At 43.7% G+C, this 25,911-nt stretch overlaps 1 protein-coding gene across 1 annotated transcript in view; it reads left to right on the forward strand.

Annotated features, from left to right (window-relative positions):
* Positions 1 to 1,453: 1,453 nt before the first annotated feature.
* Positions 1,454 to 25,911, forward strand: part of LOC311581111 (solute carrier family 5 member 4B-like) — a 49,269-nt gene continuing 24,811 nt past the window's right edge. Inside the window, exons 1-8 of the mRNA XM_084753134.1 lie at positions 1,454 to 1,590; positions 2,208 to 2,279; positions 5,326 to 5,430; positions 6,697 to 6,756; positions 13,395 to 13,499; positions 17,551 to 17,656; positions 18,887 to 18,967; positions 24,169 to 24,389. Coding sequence (XP_084609260.1) covers positions 1,456 to 1,590; positions 2,208 to 2,279; positions 5,326 to 5,430; positions 6,697 to 6,756; positions 13,395 to 13,499; positions 17,551 to 17,656; positions 18,887 to 18,967; positions 24,169 to 24,389 — 885 coding nt within the window. The 5' untranslated portion in view covers positions 1,454 to 1,455. The remainder of the gene's footprint in view (positions 1,591 to 2,207; positions 2,280 to 5,325; positions 5,431 to 6,696; positions 6,757 to 13,394; positions 13,500 to 17,550; positions 17,657 to 18,886; positions 18,968 to 24,168; positions 24,390 to 25,911) is intronic.

Below are 25,911 nucleotides of genomic sequence, written 5' to 3' on the forward strand. Positions count from 1 at the left end.
AGCTGCTCATGCTGTGATGCTATGAAAACAAAAGCCTGGTAGCCAGGACAGTGCTCTTTGACCATCCAGGAAGGGAATGTGCTGGGGCTTTCTGACCAGCAAAGGAAAAGAAAAGCAGAAAGCAGCCACACTGACTGAGCAATGTCCGCAAGCTTGACTACATCTTTTCTGTAAGTCTTCACCACTTGTTTAGTGTGCCTTTCCATAGACCTCGAAAGAAGCTGCCATGTCGCTTAGTACAGCGGGACTTTCAGACCCACCAGCGGTATAAATAATGACACAGAGGCTTTTTAATATTCTAAAGCTTAGCCTTTTAGCTTCCCAGCCAGCTATCCAGCTTAATCCAATTAATCTCGGTACTCCATCCTGCCACGTGGCTAGCTCTATTACCTCTTTGCTCATGGCTGTCTATTCCTTTGCCTTCTTCTCCCAGACTCCTCCTCACTGTCAGAAGTTCTGCCCTCCACTTTCTGCCCAGCTATTGGCCACCACATCTTTATTACAACCAATAGGCAAGTGAGGAAGGACAAATATTTACAAGACCAGTGATGGACCATGGAAATAACAATACCAAGCTCTGGCTAGTACTTTGTTCTCTGCCCATTTAGCAATCAGCAATTGACTAGACAGAGACACACCTCCACAGCACAGCTCAGTCTCAGCCAAAACGCTGTGCAAGACCTTGCTAGATTACCCAATAGCCCTCTCTTCCTCCACATCCAGGCTACTTTTAGAATCACACCTTGTGGCTTTAAAATAATCTATGAAATGATAAATTATCATGTATGGGAGATGAAGTGGCAAAAAATCACATTTAAAACGCCCTGTTGTACTTTTTATTTTGTTCTTTTGAGCATGGGCCCTGCCCAATGTGCTAGCATAAATAAAAGCTGTTCCTCGAAAGAGCCTTTTTTTTTTTTTAATCAGAATCCCACAACACCATGCTCTCGAACTATCATATAACTTTCACTTAAATTATAAGTTCCTGAGAAGCACTGGGCTTTGGAAACCTTGAAATACATAAAGAATTAACCTTATTTTCAAGAGGTAACTTTTTTGCCATAGAGATTATTTACATTTTATAAGGAGCCCTTTCTCAGTCCGTCCTCTGTTCCCTTCGGTCATCTCTTTGCATCTTCCTGTGACTTCCTTATGTTCTCCCTGGTCTGCTGCTGAACCTGTGCAGTTTTGACGGTGCTGTCTTTTCCATCCATGACCACTTTGCCCATTTGCACTCCTTTTCTGGCTTTTATCACTCGCTCTTACACGCTACCAAGATCACTGACAACGGAAGGGCCAAGGTCCCAAAGCTTGGTCACACAGGAGAGCTGTAAGGTCAATGTGTCCAAGATCATGCCTGATGTCTTGCTTCCTTTGCCCAAAGATTGATCATTAACCCAGTGCCTACATAAAGACAGAGTGATGCTTAGGAAGGGAACAGAACCGACCAAAGCCATGGCTAGCACTCTAAGTCCTAGCTCGATGGCTCCGACTGAGGAGCCTCCTGTAGTGTCACAGCGCATTCAGAATGCTGCTGACATCTCTGTCATTGTCATCTACTTCATAGTGGTGCTCGCTGTGGGGCTGTGGGTATGTGGAAACCATATGGGCTTTCGGTGGGCACCAGGCTTGGGGGTCAGTGTCGTAGGGCGGAAGAGGGGTGTCGTGAGGGACTGAGACATTAATGGGTTCTTGCTAGTGTCGTTGTCTTCCTATCTGAATCACTTTCTGGTGTGTGGTGGTGCCCAGTGGGCTCATTTTTAAGGTAGAACAATTATTCTTTGACTACAGGGAGGACTGCGAACAGCAGGCTGGCTCTGTTTGCATCTCTAGCACCTGGAATAAAGGGAGAAAAACATGGTATCTCATTTTCTTTAATTGTCTGAACTTGTAGCTTGGTGGGCTGGCCTCTTGCATCATTTGTGATCTCTTCATCTGTTTTCAGGACTGAACTCTGTGCTGTAAATTCTCACACAGCACAGCACAGGTGATACCATTCCCACAAGTGACAAGAAACAGCTGTTTTTCAGAGAGGGCGACTTCTTAAAATCCTCCTAGTGCTCTAACTCTACTGAAAATGATCCCTGCGACAGTCGCTAGAGAGTGTGTGTCTCTGAGGGAGAACTCACTGCTGCCAGCACCTGTCCATGTGTCTGGAGCTGTGACACACCAGCTGCTGTTGTCTGATGTCTCTCTTTCCTCCTCAGTCAATGGCGAAAAGCAACAGAGGCACTGTTGGAGGTTTCTTCCTGGCTGGTCGGGATGTGGCCTGGTGGCCGGTAAGTGGGCTGGAGATTTCTGAAGATGAACTAATTTATTCATCCATGCATCCATCTATCCATGCGTCCATCCATCCATCCATCCATCCATTCTCTCTCTCTCTCTCTCTCTCTCTCTCTCTCTCTCTCTCTCTCTCTCTCTCTCTCTCCCTCCCTCCCTCCCTCTCTCTCTCTCTCTCTCTCTCTCTCCCCCTCCCTCCCTCTCTCTCTCTCTCCCTCCCTCTCTCTCCCCTGTTTACAAAGAGAAAATTAATAATTAATGATGTGCTGGTGGCTCCTTTCTGAAGTCCCAGAGTTCTTATTTGTGGCTTATGAGAGAGAATTTGGAGTGTCACCAATTGAGAGGTTTGGCCTTGCCTTTAGGAGCCCTCAGCTGAACTCCACTCATGTTATTTCCACGGTAGTGTCACCAAGAATTATTGGCCTTGGTTTCCTACGTGTTCTATGCACTCCTCTCTCCTTCCCAACCGTGAGCTAACTCTGCCCTCTGTCAGGATGAGTCCAGATAAGACCCCGGCCAGTCTAGTCCTGCCAGCTATTCCTGGTTAACGTTTTCCCTGGTTTTCCCAGACAGGGTTTCTCTGTGCAGCAACCAGGGCTGTTACACTTGCTCTATAGGCAAGGCTGCCTGCCTCTGCCTCCTGAGTCCTGTGACTAAAGGTGTGCCAGTTCCTGGTTACCCCTTATGTTGGATGCTGTCTCGGAGAACATGCTGTGCCCCTGTGATGGCATTTGTGGCCATCCTCTTCAACTCTTGCTTTTTGAGCATTTTCCTTCCTGTGTTTCAATGTGTAACTATTTTTGGCTAGGATTCCATTGCAAGAGGCTGCATCTTCCTCTCTGCCCCCAGAAGGTGTTAGAGTTGGGTTCTGTGTGGAGTGGGTCCTCAAGAAATAACTCAATCAAAAATCTCCTTACTGATCCACATAGGATGAAAGGAAATGGGGATTGGAAAATGACCTGGCTTGCTGAACGTGCAAAATAGACTTTTGTTTTTGACATGGAGTCAGACATTGCCCTTCCCCAAGCATGCGAGTAGTAGGCAGCCCCAAAATTGCAAAGCAGCTCAATTTTACCCAACAGGCTGAATAGAAGAAACAATGCACCAAGGACTAAATGCGTGGGAGTAGAGACAGCACTGCAGGGTCCTTGATCCCAATTTTGCCAAACAAGGTGTGGTACTCAGCCATGGCTTCTCAGAAGACCACTCTTGGCACCTGAGGCTTAGGAGAAGCAGACAGTGGCACAGAAAGGATGTCCTAGGCTGGGAGGAGAGGAGAGAGATTTCCTTGTTCTGGAGTGTGAGGTCCTTGAGACTGGCTTAAGTCACGAAAATCTTTTGAGGGACTGGCAGTTGCCCAAGGACAGGCTTATTTAAAAGTATATTTGCAGAAACATGAAAGTACCCCCAAGGCAGTGTTCAATAAGCTTTTCCAGGAGGCAAAATTGCAAGCAAGACTGTCTAATCTTCGACAACGCGATCCTGCCGTTGCATCACAAGAGTTGCCCATGGACAATATGTTAAACCAAGGAACACGGTTGTCTTCCAGTAAAACTGTTTGTGGAAAAGAAATTACATTTATTTTCACTTTGCCCCAAATATCATCCTTCTTGAGGTTTTAAAACAATTTCGCCATTCGAAATTCGTAAGCAGCATCCTTGAGTCTGGCGTGTTGATTGAGGGTTAGATTTGTCCTGTTGCCAGGCAACAATGCATCCTCACCAGTGTACAGGTCACTGGAAAAACTAAACAGGGAAATCCTACAGTTAGACAGTCCCGTAGCTCGCGGCCCCATCCTCTCTCTCTGGAGCGGTCCACCCAAACAGTAGTTCCTCCAAAACAGATCACACACACAAGGATGCAAAGCAAGCCTTACCACAAACACTGAGGCGATTCAAAAGAACCATAGGGATTCCGCAATCTGTAAAGTCTAAAACGAAATGGATGAATTCTAGATAGATACACCCGCCCCCGCCCCCCAAAGCTAAACCAAGACAAAGTTAATCAGTTAAGCAGACATGAGATTGCTGAGGTCAGATGTTAAATTAGTATAAAAAGAATTCAGGGCCTATAAGAATAAGCTATCAGTGGACAAATGCAGTCTTTAGGACTAGTCAAGTGGAAAAAAATATGTTCTAAAGAGGAGTTTTCTTAGCTCCATTGGTCTAATAGTGGGATCATAGGCATGCACTGCTGTATTGGGCAGAGCAACATGTTGTGCCTTTTGGTTTTGTGAACTAGGGTCTTAGTGTATGGCAGAGGCTCTTACTTTAGCCTCCATTTGTTAAGTTTACATTTATGTGCTACCACATCCAGCATGCAAGGTAATTGTTTTGCGTTGTGTATGTCTGTGGTATTGGTATGTGCATGGATGCATGTTTGTGTGTGTGTGTGTGTGTGTGTGTGTGTGTGCATATTAAGTTGTGCAACTATGTGGGTATACCCTCATGTGGAAGCCTAAAGTTGACATTCGATGTTTTCCTGGATCACTATCCACTTCGTTGATTCACACAATGTCTTTCCCTGACTCTGGAGCTCATCCAGCTAAACCCAGCATGACCCTGAAGGACCCATTTTCTAGCCTTGAGTTCTGACATTACAGGTGGCTGACACAACTGCCTGGTTTACTGGGTTCTGAGGTTTTCTGGTTCTTAATAATGGTCCTCACCCTTACGTCCAGACCACTTTATCCACTGAACCACCTTTCCAGTCCCTCAAGGCATTTTTAAAAAGGAAGCCATCAGAGGGTATTTTTCACTGAAATACAATGATATACCTTATGCACACTGGTTTTCTTCTGCCTCAGATGTTTTGTCTTTTTTGCAATAAAGCAAAAGAATTCCTCCAGAATAACACACACACACACACACACACACACACACACACACACACACACACACACACACACACAATTTCAGACCATGGAGCTGCAGTTGGTGGATTCCTGTTCTAAGAAGTGATTTAAACACAACATCATCTCTGCTGTCAGTAGCTCTACTTTGGTTCTTTTAACTCCACCCACACTCTCTTCCCTTGCCATTTCAGATGGGTGCCTCTCTCTTTGCCACTAACATCGGCAGTAACCACTTTGTGGCCTTGGCTGGGACAGGAGCAGCTTCAGGAATCGCTGTTGTAGCGGTGACATGGAATGTAAGTGCCGTCAAAGGATTTCCTATGACCTAACACGCACTCTCACTTTTCCATTGATTGACTGAACTCTCAATTTCCTCTCTTCTTCCTAGACCCTATATTTCTAGAAATCAACTATATAAAATGCAAAATCAATGGTTTCCATCTTTGAGACATTTATGTTCTGATAGAAGAAACAAACGAACTCAGTAGTGTAGAAAACACCAGGAGAAAATCACTCATAGTGTCCTGAGGGATCCTTTGGGAGGAATCCCGCACAGATAATGGAGGGGACTTGGCACATGCTACAGGAACTTGAGCTTATCTTTTCCGCACAATGTTTGTATGTGTAGTGTGTGCATGCTGGTGAGGGGAAGACACTGATGCAGAAGAAAGTCAGACCACGGTCAAAGTTTAGACAGACCATCCCCGAGTGGACTTAGGAATGACTGAGAGTCATCATAAACACCTTTGCTCTTCCCTTGATGCATATTTCTTTTAATTTTATGTTGATAGCAGGAAAGCCTCCAATATACACCCGGCCTCCAGATGTGCCCTTTGGCCAGTGTTTGGTTCTGATAGCACTGTAAACTTTGCCTCTAGAGTCACGTTCCAGTGGCCCTCTTGGGTGCAACTCTCAGGCTGCAGTTCAGCTGTCCTCCTTTAGACTGTGACACTGTGCTTGCCTAATCTGCACGAGGTGTGGTTTCCACCTCTCTATGACAGGGAAGACTGGTTAGAGTCACTGGCTCACTGGGTTGCTGAGGCAACATGGTTACACCTGTCAAGAACCCACAAGCACCACAAGTTAACAACTGGTTATGCCTTGGCTGATGTTTTCTCTGGGGAGATATGATTAGCACCAAGAACCTCCACATAGCTTGGGATGCCCTTCTGATTGCTCCACCTATTCAAGAATATCATGCTCATGGCCTGCCATCCAAGGGTAACACTTTGTCATAAACATTTTATGCTTTTCCAGTGGCCCAAGTATGCCCCACTCTGCCATGTTGTCTGATCATTTTTCACCTCACGCCTTGGGTCACGTCCTGTGTCTCAGAAAGTGTTGGCTTCTGAATCATAAACAGGGAGGAAACGAAGGACAGTTGTCCAAAGATCTTAACTGTTTCAGTGGGACAAGATTTAATAAAAATGGTTATTTTGGTTTGTCTTGGTTACTTGGCTGGTTTTTGTTTCTGTTTTTTTTTGCTATTTTTCTACTCTATGGCCTGCATCTCACCAGCAATGCCTCCTCAACTCTAACATTCTCGTCTTGGTTTCTTACAGGCCATGTTTCTGGTGCTGCTTCTTGGGTGGGTGTTTGTCCCCATCTACATCAAGGCAGGGGTGAGTATTCGCAGACCTACAAGTGGGTCTTCCAGAAGGAATCTCCAGTACACTTCTCTTCGCTACCATCTTTCTAGTGAAACTCAATACTCAACCTTCTTTGCATGGTCTAGCCCTAAAAATGTGCAGGTGGTGAAAGTTCCATTCTTTCCCTGGGAAATTCAGTGCAGAACGTAGCCACAAGTGGGTGAGGACTCTGACTCTGTACAGCTCTGTGGAATGGCCACTGTGGTTGTCTTTACCTGGTGTAGGACCTGAATTGAGGACCACCATGTGCTCTCAGGGGAGTTCATGAGAAGGAACCAACAATGACCTGGCATTATCCTAAGGGGCATCGGTCCTGTAGACAGGAAAAGTCAGGCCCAAGAGTGCTAGAGAAAACATTCAGAAGCTAAACACCACGAGAGATTATCTGTAGGTTGGTTAAAATATAGAGAGCAGGAAGAGTGGCAGAAGATGGAGGTGGGTTTGCATGGGATGGGGTTCAGTTCTGAAAGATCCTCACGCTGCCTCTGGGAAGTGTACAACTTCCAGGAAGCTAATGTTCATGACCAGATTTGTTTTTAGGAACTTCTACTCAATCAACGGAGAGGAGAAAGAACTCGGTTAAGTGGGAGGCCACTTAATAGAGACATTACAAAATAAATCACAGTCTCCTGGGGGAGGAAGTTGATTGGAAGAGGGAGATCTTCCTGAGACAGAGACATGGATTCATGACAAATGAGAGTTGTGAGTTGTAGTGAGAATTTTGGTTTCTCTAGGAAGCACAGGAAGATTATACGATGTGCTTTTCTTTTGATCCAAGGTGTAAGGATCTGGGGCTGGTTTGCAGCAGCTGACTATGATTTACCTTATTCTCTGGTGGGGGGTGTGCTTTTGCCAAATGCCGATAGTGTGTGCCGTTTGGAATTCTGGGGACTTTGTGGAGGGTATATACATGCTAGGGTCCCAAGAGGTTTGGATGGGGAGGCTGTTTGTTGGCTGTTGGTTGGTTGCTATTGGTGGTGGTTTGTTAGGTAGTTATGTGCAAAGAATAAACAACAACAAGAAGAAATTCAATCAATATCTTGACAACAAAGATCAAACTTGCCCCAAGGAACTCGATGCCCTCATCAGCAGGAAGCAGTCTAATGATAACGTCGCCCCCTTTCTGACCCCTGATTTTATTTAGGGGTCTCTTTTTCTTTCCTCTCTATCCTTGTTTCTCTCTTATCTACTGTTAAGGGGTGAAGCGGGGTGGAGGGAAATCAAGGGAGGGAAAGGGAAGAACCCACAAAGTAGCAAATCTGGCCCCAGTGGGCAGCATTAGGAACAGCTCAGAGGTGTGAGGCCTGACGGTCTGGAGCTATGGAACTGCCTTTAGTGGAGCTGGAAACTATAGAGGTGCTAATGTGTTAAAAGGAAACGCAATGACTCACTCTGGAAATGGGTGTTCAGAGTGTGTTTTAGTCAATTTTGTGTACCTATCTAAAAGTCAGAAACAGAGTACTTTCTAAAGAAAACAAGTTTATCTAGCTCACAGTCAGGGAGGTGAGACCAGATATTTCCTGGAACACTTTTCCTGCCCTTGCATCAAAATATGGGGAAGAAATAGAAAATATAATGATGAGCCGGAGAAGGAGTCAAGCGTGCTCTGTGCACTTGCTTTATAGACGCAAGTCTCTAAAGAACTCTTTCACTCCGTAAGAACAGCATAATCCACCTGTGGTGCTGGAGCTCCCGGTGCCAAACTGTCTTCCCACTCGGCCCCACCCTGCACAGATGGCCCAATCCCAACACCACTACGTGGGATGCCAAATGTGAGCCTCATGAGACCTTTGGGAGACACATCACCCAAGTCATACAGTTCTGTCCCTGGTCTCCAAAGAGAGTGCCTGCCTCATAGTATAAACACTCTCAGGCTGTGGAAATGGTTCCAAAGTCTGAGGTCATTCTAGGAGCACCTCAAAAGTCCAAATCTGAAGTCGTATCTCACAATCAGAGAAATCTTAGCTATGAGACTATAGACTTAGAAACAAAAGGCAAATACCAAAATTTATCTGCTGTCAAGACAAAGTGGTGATACAAGTGTAAGATGAACATTTACATTTCAATATGGAGAAACAGGTTTACTTAAGGAGGCTGACATTTCCCATCGAGGGGAAAAAAAAGTAGAAAAAATCCTCTCAGAACATTAAAGCTTTTTTTCCCAGATGGATTCATAGACTTTCATGTGTTTTATTCATTTCACTATGTATTTATTTTTTAATTATTTTTTTCACACAATATATTATTCTTTCCCCTCTCCTAGCCACTCCCAGATCCTCTTTACATTACTACACACCCTTCGTGGTTTTTTCCTCTCTTTAAAAAGAAAAAGAAAGAAAACTACTAAAACAAACCAAAACAACACTAACAAAACCCAAACAAACAAAATCATGGAATGCATTTTGTGTGTGCAGCTCCCTCTGAGCATGCGCGATATACCCAGTGATATCAATGAGAGAAAACCGATTCTTTCTTTCTTAGCAGTTGTCTGCTACAAATAACTTCTTCATTAGCAGAGGGACTTTGTGCCCTCTTCGCTTTTTTTGTGCCGGATGGTATCTGGATTGAATTCATACAGGTCGTGCACACACTGTCACAGTCTCTGTGAGTTCGTATGTCCCTTAGCTATGTTTGGCTGGAAACTGCTGTTTCTTCAGCCTAGTTCACCATTTATGGCTCTTACGCACTTTCTGTGTAGATCCGCATAGATCACTGTCTTAGCTGGTATTCCATTGCTGTGAAGAGACACCATGACCAAGGCAATTCCTGTTTTCTTTCTTTTTTTTTTTTTGTTTTCAAGACAGGATTTCTCTGTGTAGCCTTGGCTGTCCTGGACTCACTTTGTAGACCAGGCTGGCCTTGAACTCACAGCAATTCTCCTGCCTCTGCCTCCTGAGTGCTGGGATTAAAGGCGTGCACCACCACGCCCGGCTGACCAAGACAATTCTTACAAAGGAGCTCATTTCACTGAAGCCTGGCTTACAGTTCCAGAGCTTTAGTCCATTATCATCATGGCAGGTAGCCTGGGTGGCAGGAAGCAGGCACATGGGGTGCTGGAGAGGTAGTCAACAGCTGAACCCTGGTTTGTAGGCTGACAGAGATTCTGGCCTTGACATGAGCTTTTGATACCTTAAAGGCCACCTACAGTGACACTCCAACAAGGCCACACCTTCTAATCCTTTTAATCCTTTTCAGATAGTGCCACCTCCTGGTGACTAACCATTCAAATACACGAGCCTAAGAGGGCCATTTTTTATTCAAACCACCACACTCACTGAGCTTTGAGGGGAAGGATGTGATGAAGACCTCCCATTTAGTGCCCAGTGCTACAGAATCATGGATCAATTCTGAATCTCTGTCCTAATTACTATCTACTGCAAAAAGAAACTTCTGTGATGATGGTTGACTGGTATTCTGATCTATGGATATAGCATACGCCATTACAATATGTTTTCTTACTTTGTTCGTTCAGCAGACTAATAGTAGCAGGTTTCCCCCTATGATTCATGATCTATCTTGTCTCATCTTGGCATCATTAACAGTGTCATGCGTGGGTCCAATCTCTTGGAACAGATTTCATTTATTTAAAAAATTGTTTTGAGATAAGGTTTCTCTGTGAAGCCTTGGCTATCCTGGACTTGCTTTGTAGACCAGGCTGGCCTCGAACTCACAGAGATCTGCTTGCCTGTGCCTCCCAAGTGCTGGGATTAAAGGTGTGCGCCACCACGCCCAGCTTGGAACAGATTTAAAATCTAATCCAACAGTGGTTGGCTACTCCCACAGCATTTTTGCCGTTATTGCATCAATGGGTATATCTTGCAGAAAGATTGGTACTACAGCTCACAGGGTTTGTAGGTGGGTGAGATTGGTATTTTTTTCTCTACTATTTTTTTTAAAAGCACAATAAATGCTACTCAGTAGGGGTGACCTTCTAGTTGAGCACCAACTTTCTTTCTTTTTAATGACATAAGTACGTGGGAACATGTACAATAAGATCTTACCATTAGCTTGTGGAAGGTAACTAGTAGCATTGACAATAGCCTGTGATGTTTGGAGTGGGGTTTGGGACCCCACTGGCCAATAACATAAAAAGATACAATTCATTTCTGGTACATTTATTTGGTAGGATATGTGTCTAGTTAGGACTTTGGTACACAAGGAAGGCAGCTCTAAGAGGAAAGTTTATCGGTTTACATCTTCTCTAATGTGAGTTGGGTGAGGTACTGATCTATGGGTATAGCAATACGCCATCCTTTAGCAGAATAATATTTTTAGGCTTTCCCCTAGGCCTGTTAACCTACCTAGTCATGTTCTTAGACCCTTAGGCACTGTCAGCTATGGATTCCATTTCATGGAGTGGCCTTAAATTTGATCACAAAGTGGTTGGTTACTCCCATAACCTTTTTGCCACTGTTGCACCAGTATGCCTTGCAAGCTGGTTGCTCCTGTAGGTCATAGGGCTTGTCTCTAGGTAATTTTGATGATTACCTTTCTCCTCCAGTAGCATGCAGAGTACTTTGCAGTGCCATGGATGCTAATCAGTAAGGGTGAAGGTTCTAGCTAGTCACCAGCTTGACTTCTCTTTGTTCAGTGACATAAATAAATGTTGTCTTCGGAAATCAGGCATACCATCAGGTTGTGGAAAATAACCAATGGCCTGTGGTATTAGGGGGCTAACACAGGGGCCCCCTTTGCCAATGACTCAACAAGATATAATTCATTCCTGGTACAATAGTGGCTCTGGCTCCTGGAATATTGTCTTGGTTGTTTATGTTTGTGGTTTTTTGCTTGTTTGTTTTTGCACTGGGATTTAGGCATCTGGAGTTACGCCAAGTATTTCTTGGTATGGATATATAGTCTCGCTTTTGTTGGGTGGGTATTTGATTTTTTTTAGTTACACTGATATGACAGGTTACTGACCATCCGAATGATGCTTGGGTTTCCAGTCTTGGGACCACTCTGGCTGGATTTCAGGTTTCAGACTCTAACAGGGCCCAGAGCTTTCATTTTGGTTAGACCCCTGAATTCAGATCCTAGACAGTTCCAGATCAGTGAAGTGGGTGGTAGGGGTGAAAGTCAAGCAAGAAAGGCAAGGGGCCTCATGGGGGGGGGCAGCAGGGGCAGAACTAGCGGGTACCCCGGCTCCAGCCATAGATGTCAACGAATCCCAAGGGAAGGGAAATAGTCTGGGAGGATGTCTAAGGAGGGCACCAGAGAACCATGAGTGCGCTGGATTCGTTCCGTGTGCGGTGGAGGGTCGCAAGGGATGGACATGAGGACGGTAGCAGTGGCTGGTCTAGGAGTACCCTAGAGAGACCAGAATGGAGGAAAAAAGTGACAGTATACGCAAGGCCACCCGGGTCCAAACAAGTGTGGTGGCTGCAGAAGAGAGGGTTGGAAGACTGTAGGTCCGTGCTTGGTGGTGTGTCACAAAGGAATGCAAACACTGAGTCTTTGCTCCTGGAGAGTTGGCTTCAAGGGTTTCTGCAGTGATGATCTTCTTTTTATTTGCATGGGCAGCAGCACACGACTCGGCGTTATCCACGCAAATCTTTACCGCCGTCAGCGGTGATACCACCATTTCCTCATTCTTTCCATGCTGGGCTTACACGTCTTGCTTATTTGTCTGTCCTGTTTTCCTTTTGACAAGAGAGTTTTGTCTTCATCCCATGCCATTGTGGTGATACAAGATGATATATTTTATCTCAAGATTCAATAATAAAAGCCATAGGTATTTCTTCAGGTAGGCATTTCATGCAGTTCTTGTCTTTAAAAAAAAAAAGATAATCGGAGAGAGAGAGAGAGAGAGAGAGAGAGAGCGAGCGAGCGCAGAGGTTAAGAGCACTGGCTGCTCTTTTAGAGGACCCGGGTTCAATTCCCAGAGACTACACGGCAGCTCACCACTGTCCATAACTTCGGTTCCAGGGCATCTGCCACCCTCACACAGACATGCATGCAGCCAAAACGCCAACGCACATAAAATAAAAACAAATAAATCTTAAAAAGATAATTATGTGAATATTTACAGAGATAAATATTTGTAATCCATTCAATCAACAATTTGTTTACCCATATTTGCAGTTCTTTGCTTACATGAAATATTGCTTTTAAATACACAACTAGCAGAAATAACACAGATTGTTTTTTCTTTATCTGTATGGCATTTAGTGTTGCAGGTGCTTAATATCTACGTGCATTTAAACCCACCTGCAGATGAGCATGGTGATATATACCTAAAACTCCAGCTTTCAGAAAATGGAAGCAGGAAATTTTAAGTTCAAGACCACCCTGGGCTACGTTGTGATGAGAGAGAGAGAGAGAGAGAGAGAGAGAGAGAGAGAGAGAGAGAGAGAGAGAGAGAGAGAGAGAGAAAGTCACAGATAAAAGGAGATTTTTAAAAAGTATTTTCCAAAAATTATAATATCTAGTAACTGTTGGGAAGGAATCCTGAATTGATCTGCCTCAAGTCCCCAAGATCATTCCAGCCTTGCGATTCTACCACCTTTCCCACCTGGTTATTCCCAACACGCCCTGCACAGTACCTTCCTGTCCATGGCTGTTTAGCAGATGCAGGCTCGGCGGTGAATCCCTGTTGATGTCTGTCTCTGCAGGTGATGACCATGCCAGAATATCTCAGGAAGCGGTTTGGTGGGAAGAGACTCCAGATCTACTTTTCTGTCCTCTCCCTCTTCATCATGTTGGCTGTCAGAATCTCCGTGAGTACACATCCTCCTGACATATTACCTGCTGGACAGGTCATACACTGTTGATAGGATTGGAGTGAGGAGATCGCAAGATGGGCTGTGTGCTTTTGCAACAGCCTGGGGCCTTAACCTTCTATAAAGCATCAGTGAGATACAGGAGAGTTTCAGAGATGTTGTATCCACAGAGGTGCAGACCATCAAGGGTTCAGAGTGCAAATCTTCTCTCTCATTAAGAATATAAGAATTGGAGGTGTGTATATAATTATGATATGTCACATATTAAATATTTAATTATATTGACTATATTAAACTATATTTACAATAATTAAATATTAAGTATATAAATAGAACATTAGGTATTATATTTAAGATATATTTTTTTTTACTTAAAAACATACATTAAACCTTTTCTTCAAATAACAGCTACTCAAAAATAGAAAGGACCCATCTCATGTCCTCCTCTTTCACCTGTACAATGTGAATCAAAAATTATAAAAGAGATTAAAAGCAACGACAATCTGCTGACTAGGTACCAAATCTATTTTAATGTCAGTAGAAATGAGTTCAGTTTGGAACTGAAAAAAAAAATGCTCATGAAGGCGAGCATGGCTGACTAACAGAAAACCAAGGGGAGCATGCGGTTCATCAGTCTTTGGCGGTGAGCAGGGACTGAGTCTGGGTTGTGGGAAGCTGACAGAACTCAGAGCCGTCACAAAGTCTGCAGAGCCACTGAAGTAGCTGTGCTGCAGAAAGATTGCTCATTCTGGAATCTTTCTGGGCCAACTGAATATTTACGAAATATTGAAAATTGCTCCTTTGTGCCTTATAAATAAGAATCTAGAGCACACACAGTCGACACAGTCCTCCTCCCCTTCTTCTTCTTCTTCTTCTTCTTCCTCCTCCTCCTCCTCCTCCTCCTCCTCCTCTTCACATTCTCTTTGGCCATTCTGCAGCCATTTTGATCTTTGTTTTCTTCACTGTCACCTTTTCATTCTTTCTCAGAGCCAGTCCAGGTTAATATTTCTAATAACAACCCACATGAACCAGAAAGGAAGTGCTTTATACTATCACACTGACTTTTTTTAAAAAATGCATTTTATTTTGTTTAAAATGACCTCTTTAAAATAGATACCATAATAATTAAATGTTGAGAAATATTTTTTTAATTTGAAAATATTAAAAGATTAAAAAAAGTTATATGCCTTGGAAACAACTGAAATGTGGAAAAAAGAATTTGAGGTTTCAGCATCAAGGGTAGAAAATATGGGAAAAGTCATCAATTTGCTCATGTGTATTTGTGTCTAAAGATACAATCGCACCAAGCTTCCAGACCAGACAGGTATCCCAGTGCTCCTGAGAGAGCCTTTCCTTTACTGCAGCGTTTCTGCTGAGCTAAGTCTTTATTACAACCAAGCCAGCTTACAAGGTTTAGGTAACATGAGTTTTCAATCTGAATGTTTCCATGTACCTACTGGTGGTCTGTTTTGAATGAAATTTTAAGTTCGCCTTGTGGAGACAGTGCAGTGGGATTCTCGGACACAGACACCGAACGTGGAGGCCTTCTGCCAGGAAACAACTTACATTTGTGCTATGTTTCTCAGTTTCCTCAGAAGTGAGACTCATGGGAACTAGGCGGCTCCAGAGGGCGACCTTAGCTGATAGCAGTGTTATCAGATTCCAAAGTTATAATCAGCTGATGATCTGCATCTGGTAACCAGGAATGTGGCGCTCTTGGTTCATACCACTGCCTCAGCCGAGTCTCTCGCTGCTTCCGGTTCGGGGCGTGTCGGAGGCAGGCCCGCTTGCTCTTCACAGCTGTGTCCCATGGTGTGGGATCCCACTTCTGAATCTGGGACTGAGGCAGGTTGAATCGATGCTCTCTGATCGATTGCTCTTCCCTGTTCTCAGGCCTTGAGGGTTGCTCAATATTGAACAATAGGCTCCCTCTGCAGGTAGCACATGGCCACACTCCTTTTAGTCATGAGAAGTGACAGAGGAATTCTGCTCTACATTGACACATCCTACCACAGGAGTAGTCATGAGAGCTGGGGCTTGCCCTGAGGGCACTAGCGCCATCTTCTACAGCCCCCCACCCCTTCCCCGCTTCCTCCCACTCCCCCATCCCCCCACCCGGACTGAGGCTTCCCTTACCTTTTGGATTTGGGTTTTGCTCCTCCTTCCCCTCCTGGGGAGAAGTAAACTCTGTGTGGCTTGATTCTCTGTTTTCCACTATCCTACCACTCCCTCTTTCTGTTTGTTCTTTTTTTTCCCCCTTTTTCCTTTACTGTCCTGTTTGGGAACACTTTGGTTTGTTGTTGTTGTTTTGTCTTAGATGTATTTATTTATTACGTATACAGTGTTCTGTCTGCATGTATGCCTGCACATCAGAAGAGGGCACCAAATCTCATTAGAGATTATAGATGGTTGTGAGCCACCATGTGGTTGCTGGGAATTGAACTCAGGACCTTTGGAAGAGCAGCCAGTGCTTTTAACCACTGAGCCATCTCTCCAGCCTTGAGTCTGTTGTTTTTTTATCCTGACTCCTCTTCTTCTTCTTCTTCTTCTTCTTCTTCTTCTTCTTCTTCTTCTTCTTCTTCTTCTTCTTCTTCTTCTTCTTCTTCTTCTTCTTCTTCTTCTTCTTCTTCTTTTTTAATCATATAGAGGAAGCATGTCACCGGCATTCTAACCCGGGAGTCACACTAATACTCTTAATGACAGTAAATTTCTGAAGAGTGTTTTGCTTTCACCAGCTTCATATTTGTGTGTTTATTTCTTCTGTTTGTAACTGAGAAGCCTGGCAATCTAAGCCATCATTTGTTTGCCATTGCTAAGCCATTTTTATAATACATCAAAATGTTTTTATAATTACCTCAACAACATCATTAAAAGAAACCCCAATTCAAGATTTCTTGCAAGTTTCTCTTCTATATACAAGACTGCTGTGCATGGTTAAATGCAGTGTTGATTATTTTATTTACAATTTATCCCTTTTCCTCACTGAGAGCCCTATTGTCAAAGTGAGTTTGGTGATTTGATTTGAGAATTTATTTAGGCTATTCTGACTTTGTTCAGAACTGAAGATGGTGCACCCTCAGTCACAAGTTAGAGGGAATTTTCACTAGCCTTATCTATACCTTCAAATTTGGTTCTTTGCTTCCCAGCTAATATATGTTGGCAAGGTGAGACTGTCTAAATCCCAGATCCTACATAAAGGTCACCATCTCTCTCTCCTTTCCAGATCTTTCTATCATTATTAGTACTGAAGTCAATTTGTTCCCATGTCTTGTATTTTTCTCTCCTATGATTATTATCTTTTTCTTGTTGGTTTGATATTGTTACTCTATTTAATGTAGTAATTCCTAAAGGTTCAAAACAGCACTGTCTTAAATATCGCAACAACACTGTAGCAAAGTGTCTAATAGTTTGGGGTTTGAAGGAGCATCACACGGGTTCAAAACCACAGCTGGTGACTGTCTGTCTATATGACATATGCAAAATATTGTGAGCCTCAGTTTCCTTGGCTTCAAAATGATCATAAGAGCAACACCTGCATCGTGGGCAGTTGAGGAACAGTATAGAAGTGTAGCTGTGAATTCTTTCAAGGAGTCTAGGATCAAACACATCCTTGACGTTAAAATATTTCCATAGCAGAGAAATAAATTCTCCCTAGTGATTGTTCTGAAGGAGACCCCCAACATCTTACAGTCCTAAAGTTTTCACTGATAGCATGCCAGTGTTAGGAACATCTTCTTTGAAGACCTCTGCTCAAGAGACTTTCTATAAGCAACTACTGAGCCCCTCAAAGCCTCAAAATACAGAAAGGCTTATTGACATCTGTGTCTTAATTGAGTATGTCCATGTCTTGTCTGAGCACCTCCTCAGTGTACAGAGGAGAGAGGGACAGTGGGTTGATGGTTTGCCTGGATATTGTTGTAGGACATCTGAGTGCCATCTCAAAGGAATAACACAGGGCTATCAGGAAAGGACACGTAGTTGTTGGAGCACAAAAAAGCAGATGTCTGAGATAACGTCTCTTTCTTATCCCGACTGTTGCTTTTTTTAGTCAAGCATATTTTCTGGAGCCATATTCATCCAATTGGCCTTAGGATTAGACATCAACCTGGCGGTCTTCATCCTCTTGGCTACCACTGCTCTTTACACGGTTGCTGGTGAGTCTGCAGCTTGGTTTATTCATCCGTAAGGTGTCCTGTTTATCCTCCTCCCAATCTGTGATTAGTGACCTCAGTGTTAGCCTTGTGGTTGCTAAACTAAAGGTACCATTCTGTTGCCACCATAGGAGTAAAGCACAGGGAGCGAGAACAGCAACCTGAACACCCACAACAGAATGCTCATAACTAGACTCAAGGGGATTGACCAAGAAAAGATGGATTGGGGTGGCTATGGGTTTGCTCAGCTGTGTGTTTGGTACCTAAATCACCACTTAAAATTATGCTAATGGAATACACAGAAGGCTTGGACAAAGGGGCGGGTCCAACAAAAGACTGGAAAACACGATGTGAAGCTAAACTGATAAAAGATGTTGGATCGCAGAAGTGAGCCACAGTTGTCACAACTGAAATGGAGAAACCGCAGGGGTAGGCTGATTGTGAAAGGTGGGTGGCAATGATCCAAACAGGCTCTCATAACCATCGATGTTGGTCTAGTGTCTCTTGCATACTAAATTAAACTTGGGTTTTTTTTTATATAAATTTTAAATCAGCTGATGTAGTTTCTACAAGCTGACTTAGAAAAAAATAACGGGAACAATTAAGACAATCCGAAGTGACTGTTATGCATTGAACACAGTTTCAGATTCATGCTTATTAGGGGCCTGACCTTTAATTTCTTAGATCATCCTTGTCTCCTCATTATCCTCCCCAGAAGGAAACACCTTTGCATGGGAAATCCAATGAGTCTAGAATTTAAAGGGGATTTTTTTTTTGCACACAATATTGTTACAATACACAAGTTAGTAATTAATTCTGGACTCCACCTGATAAATTATTGATGTGTTCCAAACCAACAAGGTTTGCCACACTTGAGACAGGACATATTAACCTCTGTAGGGGCAATTGAGTAGATTGTTATTATCAGCTTTCAGGGAATAAAATCTTCACTTTTCCCTTATTTAATATTCAAAAACTCACCAAGATGGAATTCCACCAAAATTCACAAAACTTTGCATCTCAGTAAGACAGGAGGATGAGAAAATGAACTAAATGCATCCATAAACACTGAGGAGAAACTGATGTCAAGAGAAGCTGTGGCTCACATGGGAGCTATGAGATGTTGTCTGCTGAGTCGTTTCTATGTTTGGAATAGAGGAGAGCCCCGTGGTGAAGACAGAGAGTTGGTACGCATGGATAAAAATGTCCCGGTCCATTATTTTCTCTCCACAGGGGGCTTGGCCTCAGTGATCTACACAGATACTGTCCAGACTGTCATCATATTGGTTGGCTCTTTAATTCTCATGGGGTTTGGTAAGTGATGACAGTGTGCTGTTTTGGGTGCTGGGACCTCATGGGAGATGTTTCTGACAGTTTGTTCTGTAATGTTGCCTCCTGGTTTGACTGGGTCATACTTCTAGATCAGATTGCTCTCAATGGGAATGTTAAGAGTCAGCTGGCTGGGTCCCTTAGCTTTAGTGGATAGAAAATGTTGGTGTACAAAGAAAATCTCCTCAGTTCTGACAGTGCCAGGCCTATGCATGTCTTGGTAAGAGTTATTGCCTGAGCTTTGCCTAAGCAGATGTGAACAAGTATATATTTACCCCAAATAGGGCACTAAGTACCAACCTTCAAAATGTTTCCATCTAAGTATAACTTAATAAACCAATGAATTTAAGTGGGTTACTTATGGAAGTACAGGCCAGGGGTTACCTACAGTAACATGAGCAATTTACTAGTCACTACACTGCCAGAGAAAATGTATCCCTCCGCCCAGTAGCACAACACCAGTACATTATAAAATGGAAGTGGCATATATGTAACCAGTCCGAGCAGGTCCTAAAGGCTCAAGCAAGTTGCATGAAGAAATTACCCATATGCCTATGGTTCCTACTCCTATTACGACGCCTTCTGCTCCCAAGCAAGCACCTATAGCCTCATGGGGTGTGGGGTATGACAGATCGAGTGAGGAAGGGAAGACTAGGGCCTGGTTTCCTGCACACTGTACAGGCACCATCCAAAGTGAGCAGCTTCACTATGGCAACTCCGTTCTGGGACAACCATGAATGATACCCGTGAAGGTTAATGTGCACAGAGGGCAGGACTTGGGCAGTACATATGCCTATGCATTTTGCTTGGAAGGAGAAATGGCCAGACGTGTGATTGTTTACTGGCTCATGGGCTCCAATGGCTGGATAATCAGGTATGTGGAAAGGCCATGGTTGGATGAACGATGAGAAAGAAATCTGGGGAAGAAGTATGTGGATAGATCTCTATAAATGGGCAAAGGATGTGAAAATACTTATGTCTCATATAAATGGTCCCCAAAGGGTGACTTTAACAGTAATAATGAAGTAGATAACATGACACATTCTGTGGACATTTAGCCTCTTTCTCCATCCATCTTTGTCAATGCCCAATGGGCTTATACTTTCAGAAATAGATGTCATGCATGGGCTTAACACCATGAACAGCCACTCACCAAGCCTGAGTTCTAGGTGTGCCAACAGCAGAGACCAACACTGTGACTCCAGTACTTCACCGTTCCTCCGGTGACCAACCAGAGACCTGGTTGCAAGTGACTGCATTGAATCACTGTCTTTGTAGAAAGGGTAACAGTTTGTCCTTATAGGAAGAGATGCTTATTCTGGCAGTGGATTTGCCTTTCCTGCATGAAATGTTTCTGCCAATCCATGGACTTCAGAATGCCTTATCCGCCTTCATGATATTTCATACTGCATGGCTTCTGACCAAGAGATGCACTTCCCCACTAGAGGCATGCGACAATGGCCTCATGATCATAGAATCCACTAGTGTTACCGTGTTCCCCAATGACTTGAAGCCACTAGCTTGATAGAAAGGTGGAATGGCCTTTTAAAGACAGTGCCAATTAAGTGGCAGTTTCCTGGGGTGGGGGGGTTGGAGCCGAGTTCTTCAGAAGTCAGTGTGTGCTTTGAATCAGCATCCCACTCCCCCATCCAGAGGTCAAGGGGTGGAAGTGAGAATGGTTCCACTTATCCTCACCCCTGGTGACCCACTGAGAAAATGGCCTAGAAGTTTTGGTTCCCGACAGGGAGCACTACTACCTGGACACACAACAAACATTCCGTTGACCAGGAAGCTCAGAATTCTCCCCGGGCATTTTGAGTTTCTATTGCCACAAGCCAACAAGTCAAGAAAGGAATAACAAGGTTAGAAGGGGTGATTGATCCAGGCGGCCAGGGGAAAGTTGAATTGCATCTCTACAACGGAGAGAAGGAAGGTTATATATGGCACGCTGGTGACTTTTTGGGAGTGTTACTGTGTCTTGTGATTAAAATCAGTTGGAAACCATAGCAACCCAAATCTACGCAGGGCCCAGACTCTTCAGGAATGAAGTCAGGGTCACTTTTCTAGGAGAAGGACAAAGACCTAAAGTAATCACAGAGGTTGAAGGAAATCCAGACGGGTAGTACAAGGTAGTTACAAATACCAGCTAAGGCAATTATGACCAGCTGTAGGAATATGGATTATAATTAGCAGGGGTATTTCTGTCCTCTTTTGTTAAAAATAGTGCTGCAACACATATAACACCTATGTAATGCTTGTGCTTTCTTTACTCTATTTTTTTCATCATGTAATATAATATTTGATTGAGATAAAGCTCAGTGGTTACTATCACATTTAAGTTATGCGACACTGAGAGACTAAACATTCCTCAAGGGACATTGCCACCTATTCTGAAATATATAATGTGTTTGTGGTTGTAAGTGGGATAGTTATATTATTCTAGGTCAAATTATGATCTGGTTATTGTTTTCATTTGGAAAGTAAACATGACATAATGAGATGTGAGAGTGTGTCAACCAGACAGTGGGTAGACTTGTGATGGCTAATTTTGATTGTCAATTTGATTACATCTGGAAACAAATAAAAGCCAAGCAGCTGGGCATTCCTGTGATTTTTTTTATTATTATTATTGGATAATGTGAGTTGAGAAGAAACACCGTAACCCGGGGCCACACCTTCTGGTGGCAGCCAACAGAAAAGGACACAGAAGAAGGGAGCTTTTGCTCTAGAGGTGCTTGCTCTCATCCTGGCTGGCAAGTTTGTCTGTCCTGCTACTGAGGCGTTCTCTCACTGGTCTTAGAACCTACATCCTCAGAATTTCAGTTTAGACTGAAAACCAGCAGAGACATCCAGCCTTGTGGATTGACCAACTGCCTGAGGTCTCGGTCTTTTCATTGAGAGTCATTCTTTGTTGTGTTAGCTAGACCACCACCTAGAAAACACTGTAATGGCTCCCTCTTGAACTCCCCATCTCTCTCTCTCTCTCCTGTTCTGTTCCCCTAGAGAACCCTAATATACAGCCATTTCTTCCTTCCTATTGCTTTTAGAAGACTTGGAATTTCTCATAGTTCACCATGAAATTTGCAGGAAAATGGATGGACTTAAAAGGCGTAATACTAAGAAAAATGTCCTACTTTTTTTTTTTTTTTGCCTGCTCTTGGGACCCTTTTCCTCCTACTGGGTTGCCTTGTCCAGCTTTGACATGACGGTATGTGCCTAGTCTTATTGTCGCTTGTTATGCTACGTTAGGGAGATATTCCTAGGGATATCCCTACGTTAGGGAGATATCCCTCTTTTCTGAAGGGAAACGGAGGAGGAGTGGTTCTGAGGGAGAGGGGAAGTGGTGGGAAGAAATAGGATCAGTGGAGGGAAGAGAAACTAAAGTCAGGATATAAAATATGAGAAAGACAGATAGACAGACAGAAAGAAAGACAGAAAGGAAGGAAGAAAGGGAGTGAAGGAAGTAGTGTCCTAAACTTTCAAAGAAAATACAAACAAAAATGCATGTTCTCTTTGATAGGAAGATCCTAGCTTTTAATATATACTTGTAGATATGTAATCAGGAGTAAGTATGGGTAGAGGATAAGGTGACTGTGAATGTTCATGAGGAAAGACCGAATATAGCCCAGAGGACACATGAGTCAGGAAAGAACATAAAGTTTATTATTTTCTAGTTTCAACTCCCCCTCTGTGTGTGTGTGTGTGCATGATGAACTAATGCATAAAATATAATTGATTGTGAAAGTGTAAAACAATAAGCATAGCTCCATCAGAATGGTCGGTATAATTATATAGAAATTACACTAATATGTATAGAGTTTGGTGCGGGGCAAAGGCTATTTAAGTGGCCACCTTAATTGAGCTGTCTGATTTATTTTTTACTTGTGAATTCATTAAAATAAAATGATTTCAATAAATAAAAAGAAACAATCTTTTTGAAAGACACTTGATATTGACTTTGTGAAGTTCACATAATGTACCCCTGTCCCACTCACCTATCTCCCCATCATTTTATATCTGCCCTTTACCTTTGCAACCTTCCTCTCAAAAGAAAACAAAAATAAAAATAAATTTAAAAAATTAAAAAATAAATACATAAAAAATTAAAAATAGAGCAGAACAAAACAAAAACCCATCTCTCTCCCAGTCTCATGCCCATGGGGCCAGATCACCTGCCTGCCACAGGTGACAGAGGACAGGGGGGGCCATCTCTCCAATGCCACCCCACTGAATGTCAGACAAGAAGCAGGCCCAGCTCTGGAGTGCTGCAACCAGCGAGCAGTGTGGTAGCCAGCAAGGGTCAGGAACAGCTTTCCTGCCCCAGGTGAGTGACAGGGCCAGTTCAGCACAGTGCTTGGATATCAGCATGGCTTTGGGTGACATCCCAGACCAGAAACATCCACATGGCCTTTGGCGGTAACATGGGCCTCAGATGTCAACACAGACCCTGGCTAAGATAGGACCACTGATGCAGACATGGCCCTTGGAGGCAATATGGGCCTGGATGTCACCGTAGCAGGCCACCTCATATCAGCATGTCCCCTGTCCACTCCTTCTCCCCCCTGTGGTAGCACAGCCTTCAGACATTCACATGGTCTCAGGTCTCAGGTGGCAGCACAGTCCAGAGACATTCTCGTGGCCCTTGGTGGTACCTTGGGCCACAAACATCGACACAGATCCCAGCTGCAGCAGGACCATAGACCCAGACATGTCTCTTAGAAGCAACCTGGGCCTAACCATCTCCATGGCCTCAGGTAGTTGCAGAGGCTCCTCACATCAGCCTGTTCCTCACCCCCATTGACTCTCCAGTTCCGCCTTTCTCCACAGTGTACAAAACCCTTGGCTTTGTTTTCTTTCTTATCTCTCCAGTGTATACTTCATCTTTCCCATCTTTCCATCACACATTCTCTCCTCTTAGTGGTGCCCACCTCGGCAGGGCTGGGATGTCTTTCTTCTGAAAAAGAAACAATGTTAAAGCATTCTTTTCTTCCAGTACTCTTTGAGAGCCAATATTGTGCCATGGACAGTCCCAGTGGAGAAACAGTAAACGCACGCATGGATCACTGGGGAAAAGCACTGAAGACACAACCATGCTAATAGGAAATACTCGAGTACTTTCACTGCAATGGGTGCTTGTGAATATGAGGTTTGACATTCTCACACCGTGTTCTCTGATGCCTTTGCAGCATTTGCTGAAGTCGGAGGCTATGAGAGCTTCACAGAGAAGTACATGAGCGCCATCCCATCTGTGGTGGAGGGGGACAACCTGACCATCAGCCCCAAGTGCTACACGCCTCAGCCGGACTCCTTCCACATCTTCCGAGATGCTGTCACCGGAGACATCCCATGGCCGGGACTGGTCTTTGGAATAACCATTTTAGCTATATGGTACTGGTGTGCAGATCAGGTGAGCATGTGTGTTTGCATGTGTGACTGTTTATTTGTATTATTTGTATTTATTTTCTTGTTTCATATAAAAGCATCTACTTTCTGTTTTGTACACATAATATTTAAACTGTCAAATACTTTTGTATGTTTTGTAGAAAATAGAAGTTTTGGCCCTTCCTCACTATACTATAGTATAGCCTCCCCCCATGCCGAGAAAAATACATTCAGCTCTTTCACTTAAATATTTCTATTCCTTAAGTCATTGTATTTAATATATTCTGTGAGACATCAGAACTGATGTTGTTTTTGAAGAAATACTCTGCAAGTGTACAGTGAAACACTGAGTCAGAATGGTATCATTAACTTTCCCAGAAGTGATTCAAATGCGACCCCCCCTGCCCCCACTATTTTCTGAGACAGGGTTTCTCTGTGTAGCCTTGGCTGTCCTGGACTCACTTTGTAGACCAGGCTGGCCTCGAACTCACAGAGACCTGCCTGCTTCTCTCTCCCGCAGTGCCAGGATTACAGGTGTGCGCCACCACACCCAATTTACATCTCTCTTTTTAGGTTTCTTTTACTTTTAGGATTTTTCTGTTAGCTGGGAATTCAACGTCTCTTCTTCAGTTCCCACAACCCATCTCCTGTTATCTCACCCCCTTCTCTCTCTCTCTCTATATATATATCTAAAATATAAATATAATATATTTAAATTTAGTTCTTTGAGAGTTTTCTTCAATGTATTGTAATCATTTTCTCCCTCTCCACTCTCCCAGATACAGCCCCCAAATCTGCGTCACCAAACTTTGTATCCCTTTTCTTTCAATTCTTCAAGGCCAATTTGTGTTGCCCAGATATTATCAGATGTGTGGTCCTCCACTGGAGTTTGGTCAACTTATCACAGGCTAAACTCATAGAGGGAACTGCTTCTTCCTCTCCCAGCAGCTAACAATTGTCATTAGCTCCATGGCTAAGGGCGTGCCCACCTCCCCTCTCCTTTCTGGGATTTGGTCTGGCACAGGTCTTGTGCATGATGTCCCTGTGGATCCCTGTGCACAGCTGCCCTGTGTGTCCAGAAACTTCCCTGTAGTCATCCACTTCCTCTTGTTCTTGACTCTTTCCGCCTCCTCTACTGCACTGCTCCCTGAGCCTTGGAGGGGGTTAGGGGTAGTATATATGTTTCTTCCTTCCTCCTTTCTTTCCTTCCTTCCTTCCTTTTGAGACGTGGTTTCACCACATATCCCTGGCCGTCTTGGAACTCACTCCGTAGACTGGGCTGGCCTTAAACTGCCTGACTCTGCTTCCTGAGTGCTGGGGTTAAAGGTGTACACCACCACCACCCAGCACATAGGTCCCCTCTTAAGGATGCTCATTCTGCACTTCGCTATGTGGCCAGTTGTGGGTTTTTGATGTTGATGATCGCTCATCTGCATGTCTGCGAGAGATGCATTGAGCTATGGGTATAGGATAAGCCATTAGAAGTGAGTTTAATGTTGTGTCTTCTTAGCAGAGTAATAGCATTAGGTTCTCATGGAGGGCCAACG

The sequence above is a fragment of the Acomys minous genome (assembly GCF_964271855.1).
Source record: "Acomys minous genome assembly, chromosome: 13".
Lineage (NCBI taxonomy): Eukaryota > Metazoa > Chordata > Mammalia > Rodentia > Muridae > Acomys > Acomys minous.